Consider the following 11,534-nt stretch of genomic DNA (forward strand, 5'->3'; position numbering starts at 1 on the left):
TACTAGAAACTAATATCAAATTCCAAATTCTAACAGCAGCTGATCAAGCTTAAACGTGCTGCTGTTGTTTAGCGCGACATCTGCTGGTTTCTTCTTTCTGGCGCAAAGTGGGCGATAAATAAACACGAGAAAAGCCGTTGAAGTAGCAACAGGAGCGAGAGGGGGGAGAATGAGAGGAGAAGAGGCAGCTGACAGCATAAAGACAGAATAAATCGAGCTTTGTGTCTTTTTTTCATTCTAGCTGAAGTCCGGGACAAACTGTGTTCCTTTTCACCTTAATACAAAACGCGTGATATTTTCTCTGAATGAGGGTTGATTCCGTCTTTTTTACAGGCAACTCTACTAACTAACCTTATGAATAAAATACAGTTCACTATGGTATCAGTAACATCAAAGCACCCGCCCAGCTGTATGGAAACTCCATCATGCTAGCTAGGTATTGTAACTGACTGTAAAAAGTCAGCATAACAAAAATAAACTCCACCTAAAATTGGTTTATATCTGACCCAGATAGACTGCAGGTCATAACTTCTTACCATAAGTTCAGTTCACCTGATACTCGGACAGGTGTCCTGCCAAACTACGTATCCCCGACAGAATTTGTTTCCCCTGCGTCTGGAGCACACGCTGGACTGTCCAAATCATGGACAAACAGTATCCCACATTGTTGATTTTTAGTTTACAAACACTTCTCATAATGACTAACTACTCCTGACATTTTTGAGATGTTAGCTCTTTATACAACAAAGTTATAGTGGGATACAAATAATATCAGGCTGATCCTGCCACAATTTGTTCCCCCTGTGTAAATCACGGACAAACAGTATTCCACATTGCTGATTTTTCGTTCACAAACACTTCTTATTATGACGCATTACTCCTGAAACTTTGGAGGATTTAGCTCTTTATAGAGTAAAGTTACAGGAGAATAAAAATAGTTATCAGCCAAAATGTTAATGGTTTATTAAAATAATCCCATCTGATAAGATAAGATAAGATAACCTTTATTAGTCCCACACGTGGGAAATTTGTTTTGTCACAGCAGGAAGTGGACAGTGCAAAAGTTATGAAGCAAAAATTAGAATACAATAAGAATAAATACAGTACACAGCTGTACAGAATAGAATAAAAATAATATACTATATACAGTAGAATAAAATAGAATAAAAATATAAAAATATACAATAAGATAAAAATAGAATACAAATGCTATATACAACTGAGTAAAAATACAACGATGCCAGAAAAGATTATTGCACTTAGTGTTATTGCACATGTGTGGATGTGTGTGTTTGTTCAGTTAAAGTCTTTGTTGTGGAGTCTGACAGCAGTGGGGAGGAAAGACCTGCGAAATCTCTCCGTCCCACACCGTGGGTGCCGCAGTCTCCCACTGAAGGAGCTGCTCAGTGCTGTCACAGTCTGCTGCATGGGGTGGGAGACGTTGTCCAACAGGGATGACAGCTTAGCCGCCGTTCTCCTGTCACTCACCACCTCCACTGGGTCCAGCGGGCATCCTAGAACAGAGCTGGCCCTTCGGATCACCCTGTTCAGTCTCTTCCTGTCCCCAGCAGAGATGCTGCCGCCCCAGCAGACCACACCATAAAAGATAGCAGAAGCCACCACAGAGTCATAGAAGGTCTTCAGGAGTGGGCCCTCCACTCCAAACGACCTGAGTCTCCGCAGCAGGTACAGCCTGCTCTGCCCTTTCCTGTAGAGGGCGTCTGAGTTATGAGTCCAGTCCAGTGATACCCTGTGAGATGAGATAAGATAACTCTTTATTGTCATTGCACAGTCATACATAGTACAGTAGTACAATGAAATTGGAAAACTGTCCTACGTCGGCTTTTCCATTTATCATCGTTTTAAGTGTCTTGATTTTAACTGGATCTAAAAGGCTTGGATCTCCACATCGTTGGTGGGAGAAGGTTATCAGGGTGGCTTCAAAATTTGCGACCACACGTTTGCTTTGCATTTTCCCCACCAAGTTGAAGTCACTGATTTTGCTGTTCCAGACTTTTGGAATCTCAGCTGAAACCCACATTCGCCAGGGTAATCTGTCGTAACCGGAACAGTGGAGGCTGGAGGTGTAATGCCGTCTTTTTGCAAAATGTCATTTGGAAGCTCAAAGAGATTTTCACCAAAGTTTTCAGCTAATTGCTGCTCATTGATGATCTGAAACATCTCCATGGTGTCATCTGGCCTCCAGGTTTCATCATGACCCGTTGTAGTGCTGTTCATGGTTGAGATAGTGTCCAAACTGACGGACAGAGATTCAGTCACAGGTAGCTGTTCCCACAGCTCTTTAAATGAATTCTGGCTGAAGGGTAGATTCTGATTAAAAACCAAAATGCCATCCTGCCTCAGTTAAAAAGGTTCCTAAAACTGTACTGCCTGATCAGTCACTGTACACTGTTGGGGTTAGGTTGTGGAAGATAATCCCTTCTCCGAGAGGAAAAGGAGCGTGCGTCCTCCGTACCCGTCCCAGAACACTTGGCGGTCACGTTGGCGCCGGCGGCCATAGCGCACCACAGTCCAGCCGTTTTCCATGGCATCCAGTCTTTTTTTCTTTTCCTCTTTTTTAAATTGTCTTTCAAAAAATCAAATGTTCTTCAAAAAATATCTATTTAAGTTAATGTGAACCAAAAACACTTTCCAAAATGTGGAAAGGAAAAAGTCACGAAAAAACAATAAACAACAAAAGAAGGTATGCAAAAAAAACCCTGTTTATTTAAAAATAAACACAAAAAAACACAACGTCTCGACCGTACACGGTCTTCTTCAGGTGTGGCACACAGAAAACTATTTGCTAGGTTAGCTGGCAATAGTTGGACAGGCAGAGATGTGCTCTCATCGAGTGTGACTATCTCTGATTGGTTTAGACCACGAAGGGGAATGGTGTGTCTGTTGTTGATCACATGGATGTCTGTGGCAAATTTTAATAAGGGAGATTTTTTTTTTCCTTTTGTGTCCTTTCTCACTGTCCCTGTTGCCCAGTTTTTCTGTTCCTTCATCTTTCTCTCTCCCCTTTTCTATCCTCCAACACTGTTCGTCCCGTCATGAACAACTGAAAATAAAATTTAATAAATAATAACAACAAAGGTTGATCAAATGGTTTTAATGTTCATTATTCAACATTTGCACAGTATTCAGGTGAGTATTCACTACGACCAGGTAAGTATGTAGGTAGGTGTGTGCTTGGTGAACAGGTATGTATTCAGGTAACTTTGTGGGGAAGGCGTCACGGTGTGAAACTTGGAGTCACACGCTGCACTCCGGGGATGGATGCACACAAGAGAATTTATTAACGTACAGTGTCCAACAAGTGTATATACAAAAGGTGAAAGGGGCATGGCTCCGGGGGGAAATCCAGGGGAAAACTCTCGTTTCTCTCCAAACAATCACAGGAATCCACTCGAACACTTGCCACTCAGGGAACACCTGGGAAAAACAGTCCAGAGGGTCTGCGCATAAGGAAACGCTTGTTAGTTTCAAACACACAACGACACGGAAAAACACTTGCTAGAATTTCACTTACGCGATTCTTACAAATCCAGGGAAAAACAGCCGTTGTTTCCTGGCTTAAATGCAATCCACACTGACGAGGCACAGGTGTTTCTTCCTCCGAGAGCTGGCCCGAGTGCGTAAACCCGTAATGAGTTCCGCCCTGGAGAGAGAGATAGTGATAGGGAGAGAAACACCTGATCAGCGACCAGCTGAACCTCCAGGCCGTGACAGGAGGGTGAGGGACAGGAAGTATACTGCTCTGTCCTTCACTGTTACGGCCTGGAGGTTCAGCTGGTCACTGGTCAGCTGCTGGACTCTTTGGTTGTATCCCAGAGGGACACGTAAGCCCTCACGCCACGTCAAGGCAGAGTCCATGTGAGGGGTGGTTTGTTTTTTTTTTGTTTTTTTGTTTTTTTAAATACCTCTATTTACAGTGGAACTTGTGAACACCACAAAATGAACTGAGATCACACTTCTTCAAGATCAACTACAACAGAAATCAAATTCACACTTGTCTTAAAGTGGATTCAAAAGATAAACAAAAATGTCCTACTGTGCTAGTTCTAAGCATAAAGTCAAAAAAAAGAAAGGACATGATTAGAACAGGAAATCAACTTGTATGCCTATGCATCCCTGAGAAGGTCTCTTCGCTTTCTCCCAAAGCCCTTGTATGACCTTGCAGGTAGTCTTGCTGCTTTGCATTGTCCGACATACTCCTTGTACGCCACGCCAGTGGAGATTGTTGGATCAAGGTTGATAAATCCCTCTTCCTGCTGTGTCCAGTGTCTGCTGGTTTGAGCGGGCATGTACACAGCTCTCGTCTGCAATAGGTCAGGTTCCTCATCCTCTTCAAGTACAGGCGCATCCTCTTCCTCCATCTCCAGGGGGAGATCTGGAGGCAACTTTTTCTCCACATGGGGTTTTGGGTTCCCCATTCGATAAAGAATGTCATAGTGGAGCTTATAGAGAGTGAAGCCGAAAACCTTTTCACAGACTGACGTTGAAAGGATCCTGTACTTTTGGAGCTCTGCCTGTGTCATCTTCAGCTCCAGGAGTAGGTCCTTCACTTTCTCATATGACACAAAATCCTTATTCATGATAAGTCCCACTGAGCTGACCAGGACCAAGACCTTGTTCCGGGTGTGTTTTTCAGTCTTCCCCGGAATCCTCTTCATCACTTGCGCCAGCCATGGCATTCCATGCTCTCTGTACCTTTCAAGGGTCCTGGCGTAGCACAGTCCACGGCGCTCCATCTCCATGGCCACATCTCCCACTATGGCCATGGCCTGGGACTCGATGGAAGGCTCCCTGTCTTCATTATGTATCTCTACATAATCAATCAAGTTCCAAGAAGCCCTCCTTGTTCCCTTTATGTCGCGGTACTTAATGTCCGGGAACCACCTGACCTTCAGCTCAAGGAATCCTGCTCTCAGGCATTCTTGTACATTCTTGCCTTCCCCTTCAACAAGCTTCCTCGCCCGGGCAAAGGTGAATGGGGTCGGGAAGGAGTCTCTGGTGGCCAGGTTCTCCGTCAGTGCAGCCAGATTAATGTGCCCCTTGAGATTCTCTGGGCATTTTTCCCCTTGCAGCTCTGAGATGAAGATGCCGTCGTTCCTCCTGAAGAGGTCTTTCAGCAGGAGTTTTACAAGCTCAGGTCCCAGCACGGAAGGCTCGCACTCGAGAGTCAATGTGAGAGCAAATAGCCTCTCGATTCTTTTCATCTGGAGTGTGTCCCTTGTCCAGTGTGCCAGAGGAGGTGGGCAGTCGTCAACAGCTGCACCAGTTGCTGCACCCAGGCCCATGAAGCCCCGCATGTTGGTTGCACTGAATTCGTGCAGCGAGCTGGTCCCGAGTGCTGCCGAGTACTGTCTGTCCATGTTGGACAAGGGGTGCCCGTATAATGCCTCCTCCAGCGCAAGCTCCAGCTGGAATGCCTTCCACACTGGGAGAAAGCCGCCTTTGCCTGTGTGCTTCTCCCCGAGTTGCCGGAGCTGGTCAGCCATATACTTTAGACAGCGAGACAGTATTTCATTCACGCTTGACTGTTCCTGTTCCCGTTTAAAGGGTACAACGAGGGGGAAGTCCGTCAGGCACTTATGTAATGCACTCAAGTCGAAGAATGAGCATGCATAAACAATGTCTGTAAAGTCTGCCAGTTCCTTCCCTTCTATCCCCTCCACGATCTCTATTCTCAGGTTATAATTACCTGCTGCCTTCCTGGCCAAGTCCATCATGTGGATGTAGTAGTCCTCAGCTCTGGTGGCCACCGCCTGAACGTAATTCGGGTGGCCGAGGCCACCAGTGACGATCAATCCACTAATGGGGTGCCGGAATGTGGACATATAATGAGTATGTGGGCTGTCCACATAAACTTGCCAGAAGGTGACGTTAGGCCTAGTGGCAATCTCTGCCAAAGCTGGCAAGATGTCCGGTGGGTGCTGGTCTAGTTCTGTCTGCACGTTAACACACTCGTGCATGGACATGCACGTGAAGAGCCTAGCTCTGGGTCCAAACATCCTTTCCAGTCCTGCTCTTGACCAGAAAAGTGTGGTGTGAGGGTCCAGTGGTATGAGATTGCAGGCCACGTGCAGAGAACATCGCACAACCTCGTCAGGGTCAGCTACTTCCCACAAATGAAAGGGGTCCCTTGTCTTTTGTCCAAATTTGTAGACAAAGAACCGGACTTCCAATGTTGGATGCTCCGGCAACATCCTCTTCGCTTCATCGAGTTTGGAGAGTACGAACGTTTGATCCTGCGGCAATACGTTCATGCTCCCCTTGTTGTGAATGATGGTCTTCTGCAGCGTGGGTCTGCTCAGGTCTTCCAGTGGAAGGTCTTTGAGCAACTCAACAAATTTTGTTAAGATGGCATTAACAAGGTCCACCGTGTGTCTTGGTAAATAGTCAGCCATTTTACAGACTCTGTCCACCACCACAAGGGACTTGGGAATTACTATAGCTTCTAACTTGAATCCCCCGTCCAGGTAGGCAAAATCAAAGCCTCTTACCTTTCGCAGCACTTTTAAGCCCTCCACAGACACCTTACTAAGGTCAAAGTGTTTCTTTATGGTGTGCCAGGAGTTTTTCAGCTGGTGCATTTTGAAGGGTGCCATGTTCAACCTAGAAAAGGGTATATGCAGGCCTTCCAAGTTTTTTAGTTCAACCACCACTCCGTCGTAATCAAATTTACTCCAAACATGTCTCGTTGGGTCCTCAACTGTCGTTGCCTGCAATGGAATGAAAATGTTGGGGTCCAGGAGGAAATCCTCAACGCTTTGAGATCTGGCGAAAGCATCCGCCAAACCCTTCATGTTTTCGACACCAACGTCCTCCATGGCTGTTGTGTTCTGGAAAGAACAGAAAGTATAATCAGGTAAGTAAAAAAGAAGTGAAACAATGTAATTGAAAAACTGTTAAACCAGGAAAGACAAAAACAGTGTAATCATGTAAGTAAAACACATTAAAATCAAGTAAGTAAAGAACAGGAAAGAGCAATTTGCAACAGTTAAGAATATGCAAAAAATATTACCTGTATTGTAAATACAGTCTTTCAAGACAGCAGATAAAAAAAAAAAAAAAAAAAGTTGTGTGTCTTAGTTAACCAAGACGCTGTGGTCATAAATCCAGAGACACTGCTCCTCTGAGTTTCAGGGCATGAATGACTGAGCTGAGCACTCCTCCCCTTATATAGGGTCCAGTCAAAAGTTGCCGCCATAGGAGATGAATGTCGTTCAGTGAATGAGCCAGTGAACGACACCCCCTGAACGACACTCACTGAATAACCCACTCAACGACACTGACTGAATGAGCCATTGAACGACTCACTGAATGAGCCAGTGAATGACACCCACTGAACGACACTGACTGAATGAGCCATTGAACGACACCCACTCAATGACACTGTTAATAGGAAAATTGTACTTAGTAGTCAGTACAATCTTTTAATGATATAAGTTTGCATATGGTAGAATGCTGCATGTAATCATTTGTGTGTAGAAGTATATGGTAAATATATAAATAATAAATATAGAAGTATATAGTTGGTGGCATATTGAAAGAATGTCTCATCCTAGGAGGTCTGTAACATTCTAGGGTGTTCACCCCCACATCCTAGGAGCATGAGAGAGGTCGTACCTTGTCTTATTGTTTTACGGTAGGATTAACGTAGCTATGTCAGTTTTAGTTTAAGTTCTTTTTTTACATATGTAGTGTGGTATAAGCCACCAAGTAACCACTGTGGTCCTCTCTTATGACTAGTACGAACTTTCAGACCAAAAAACTCTCTCACAGGATCGAATCCAGAATAAACAGGACAAGAGGGTCAATATCAGTAAAAGATGTTCAACAATTTATTAACATGACAAGACACCAAAGTTTTGAGAAAAAGAAAAAAAACCTAAAACATCGCTACAACAAAAAAAATAGTAGCGGTGCAACCTTGCCAGCAACGAAGCTATCACCTGAGGGTTTGTTCCTCCTTGGCGGTCCCAGGTGCTCGTCACTCTAAAAGAGACAAATCCACCTCAAACATAAAAAGGCCCAACCGAACACTTATAGCATGCACTAAGTGCTAGTTCAGGCAATAGACGGTGGTAATACAAAAGCACTCTTAATAAACCTTAATCACGGCAAATCCACACACAGAGCACCACTAAAAAAATCCTCATTCCCCCGAGGTATGAGCCCCACTCAGGGATTGCACGTTGCCCGCTTAGTATTGCACCAACCCAATAAAAATAAACAAAACCCGAAATAAAACAACAAAAATAATTAAAAACGGTGACCTGCTAAAACCAAAAAAACACAACCATACAGAGAAGGAGGAAAAAAAACAGTGACAAGTTCGCATGTGCAGCCTGCCCTACAGGAGGGAATACAATATAAGTTAAATTATAATGCATAATAGACTTTTTTCCCCTTTTTTTAATGTCAGATATATTAAATTAACATACCTCGAGTAGGCAACTGTATTTGCTGCACACCTGATTTGTCTTGGCCTTTTCTTCCACAGAAATCACTACTAAAACATAAATTATAATAAACATCAAATACATTTCAACAAAATTTAAGAAAGGACACTAAAAGACAAACAGCCTATACCTTGAACCTCATCTATAGAGGTTTAAAACCACAGTTTGCGTCGTAGGCGATTAAACTTCTCGGCTCTTCACCTACTCACGCATCCATTACTCACAGCCGCTTGTCAGTGGGAATCATCAGCACCTGTTACTACGCCCTCTTTTATGCCCTCCATTGAGTCCCCTGGGTCCTAAAGCCTTCCCCATTACACATATAGATGAACTGTTGGATTTTCCAGACCAGCAGGTTAAGGGAAGTTGTTTATGGGGCCACACTCTGACCCCACACGCACACACACACCTCCACATTCCAATGTAAGGAACAAACGCTCACTGAAGTATAAATAAAGACCGGGGCAGTTTCTCAGTGCGAGTCTCAGTTCTGGAGACTGCCCTTTTGCTAGCAAGAAGCTCTGTGTGTTTCTCTTCTCTGAGTCTTTACTGAAGAAGTGTTTTAGAGTATATTTCTTAACAGACACTGACTGAATGAGCCAGTGAACGACTCATTGAATGAGCCAGTGAACGACACCCACTCAACGACACTGACTGAATAACCCACTCAACGAGTGTGTTTCATAATCGCCTTGGCTATGTTAATCATCATGCTCTTCAGGAGGCGTCAAGACGCGGGGAACACAGATGAGAAATTAAAATGAAGCCACAGGGGAAGCAAAACCAGACACCTGAACATGGAAACACAAGACTTTTACAATAAAACACAAAACGGTGAACGTAAATAATACAATATGAAGCAGAGTGAAATTTGGAAACATGACACTTTATTTCAATACGTAAATTAAAACAAAACAAAACAAGAAACCCTCAAACCACATTTAAATTACAGGCAAGACAATGTAAAAACAGCTGTGTTTTTTAAGAATAAAATCACTGCATAAAAAAGCCCATGCAAAGAGAAGAGGAAAAGAACAGATAAAATCTAAGTCAGCTGTCCAGCCACTCCAAGTCTTCCCCTTCACCACCATAAGATTTCCGAGTTACTCCGTAGTCCCATAACACCTCCTCACCAACTGCGATGTCCTTCAGGGCAATGAAAAGTATTGTCTCCTGAGGTCCTGCAGGGAAGTTCATTGTAAACTTCTGGGGCTTGATGTTTGGATTTTTCCGGGAATGGTTCATTCGCCTCCCATAGGTGTCAATGTCGGGATGACAGGCACAGGGGAATGCAGTGGCATCGATGCACATCCCTCGGTCACACTCGTCCCTGAAGAAGAACAGATACCCCGACTGGGGCCTCCGTTTCCCTTCTGCTTCAGTTATGTATGCCCCGTGGTAATCGCACACTATATCCCCTTTGTGGAAAGGCATAAGTGCGATCACACCTGTAAGTTGAAAGAGACCATCGGTCATGACAGGGCTCTTAGAAACGTTCACTTGCAATTTGTCTAAATGTTGTGTGCATTTTACCTTTGCCCTTCCGTTCCCCGAAGTCTTGCAAAGCCAGGCCCTTCCACTTCTGCTCTGCAATCGAAGACATGAGGGACTGGTTGTCTTGTATACTGGGCTGCGGAGCAACCCAGGCCTGCAAGATGGCATTGACAGTGGGCTTGTTGGTGTGCCATTTCTCCTTGTCCAAAGCCATCTGCACACGTGCAGGCTGAGGTGGGTTACCTCTTCTGCCAACTGACTGACCTAAATGAAGTGGTCACAAAGCGAGGTACAAGAAATAATGCAAGTGATTATTGCGGCTTAAAAATGAAAAATCAACCATATGCATTTTAGTCAATCACGTATTTGTACCTTAAAATATTCCTTATATTTATAATTGAGCTATCTGTGTATATTTGGGTGTACAACATTGAGTGGGTTGTACTTACATGTATTGTATTATTTAATTAGTTCAGACTGTTACTGCTATTGTCTCTACACAAGTGTAACCCACATAATTTTCTTAGAGATTATTAAAGTATTTTCATTCTGAAATACATACAAAACAAACAAAGCAATGCAACAGAAGAGGCTCCATTAACATGACATGCCCAGGCCTTACCGAGAATGTACCCAACTCTGTTCTTCAGCTGAATATCCCTCCATTTCTTGTAGTGGTGTCTGTGCTGTGGAAAGCCAGCCTGTACACACTGCCGTTTGGATGGTGGCTCTCCATTCAGGGTGACCGGGAAGGCCTGGAGGAAGGCATCCCATTCTTGGAGTGGCAGATGCGTAGATGATGTGCTGCATGAAAGGTGTAGAGGAGGGGATGCATCAAATCCATCAAAAGTTTTTAAATGTGGAAACGTGTAACACAGGTTGACTTGTGGTAGTGTGTGATATTTAAAAAAAAAAAAAAGTGTACCTGGCCTGTCCTGGTTTCGGTAGTCCTCCTACTGAGCTTGATGCTGACTCAGCCATAGCATCCCCAGGTTCAGTGCTCAGGTATCTGTGGTTTTTAATGCATGCAAATTAATTAGAGAGCCAAGAGACATGAAAAAGCCAAAATACAAGGGGCGAACATCTCTGACATACAGCAACATATGTGGCTGACTGTTATGAGTACATGGTTAGGGTTTCTCTGTCAGATCAAAGAAACAAATCTTTCTTAATATGCTATTGATCCAGTTATGTCAAGCACTCACCTCGCTCTCAGGCGTTTTACATCTAATGATGGATTGGACAGTGGGACCCCACATTCTCCCAGGAAGAACTTGCCCCTGTCATCGCTGCCAGCAATTTGATTTTGCAAGGACACTGGACGGATGTTCCTAAAATAGCAGTCCAACAACTCCAGAGAAAAAAAGGAATCAATGTTAAATATCTCATAAAATCAATTCACAAGGTACCTATAGAGCAAGAAGAGAGTCGCTGCTGAGAATGAATGACTTACTTCTTCTTCCTGGCTGGTTATCTTCAAGTTACCACTCAGCTCAACACCATCAGCTACTGCTTTCCGCGCCATCCAGTCCTCTAACCCTAGGAGTGGGGTGTAAGTATTCGGGA

At 44.0% G+C, this 11,534-nt stretch overlaps 1 protein-coding gene and 1 long non-coding RNA gene across 3 annotated transcripts; both read right to left on the reverse strand.

Moving 5' to 3' along the window:
* Positions 1 to 7,831: 7,831 nt before the first annotated feature.
* On the reverse strand, positions 7,832 to 8,821 carry LOC120722405. The gene is made up of 2 exons (XR_005693429.1): positions 8,457 to 8,821; positions 7,832 to 8,365 (listed from the first exon to the last, which is right to left on the reverse strand). It is a non-coding gene; the product is annotated as an uncharacterized LOC120722405 (long non-coding RNA).
* Positions 8,822 to 8,916: 95 nt separating this feature from the next.
* On the reverse strand, positions 8,917 to 11,386 carry LOC120722404. Of its 2 annotated transcripts, XM_040013402.1 has the most exons (5): positions 11,174 to 11,386; positions 10,894 to 10,977; positions 10,591 to 10,772; positions 10,008 to 10,232; positions 8,917 to 9,922 (listed from the first exon to the last, which is right to left on the reverse strand). In XM_040013402.1, exons 2-5 carry the CDS (start codon positions 10,947 to 10,949, stop codon positions 9,525 to 9,527), a joined length of 861 nt encoding a protein of 286 aa, XP_039869336.1. In that variant the 5' UTR covers positions 10,950 to 10,977; positions 11,174 to 11,386; the 3' UTR covers positions 8,917 to 9,524. The 2 variants fall into 2 exon arrangements, with proteins under 2 accessions (XP_039869336.1, XP_039869337.1); XM_040013403.1 differs by lacking the exon at positions 11,174 to 11,386 and having other exon boundaries at positions 10,894 to 11,014.
* Between the last annotated feature and the right edge of the window lie 148 nt (positions 11,387 to 11,534).

This window comes from Simochromis diagramma, unplaced genomic scaffold, assembly GCF_900408965.1.
Source record: "Simochromis diagramma unplaced genomic scaffold, fSimDia1.1 OVJJ01000625.1, whole genome shotgun sequence".
NCBI classification, from domain to species: domain Eukaryota; kingdom Metazoa; phylum Chordata; class Actinopteri; order Cichliformes; family Cichlidae; genus Simochromis; species Simochromis diagramma.

What these genes read in the sequence shown, in the direction of transcription:
- LOC120722404 (XM_040013402.1), bottom strand. Translation starts at nt 10,949, where the DNA reads ATGGCTGAGTCAGCATCAAGCTCAGTAGGAGGACTACCGAAACCAGGA. An exon ending in CAGAGTTGGGTACATTCTCG is followed by an intron (nt 10,233 to 10,590) that starts GTAAGGCCTGGG and finishes CACTTCATTTAG; the next exon opens with GTCAGTCAGTTGGCAGAAGA. An exon ending in CGGGGAACGGAAGGGCAAAG is followed by an intron (nt 9,923 to 10,007) that starts GTAAAATGCACA and finishes TTCAACTTACAG; the next exon opens with GTGTGATCGCACTTATGCCT.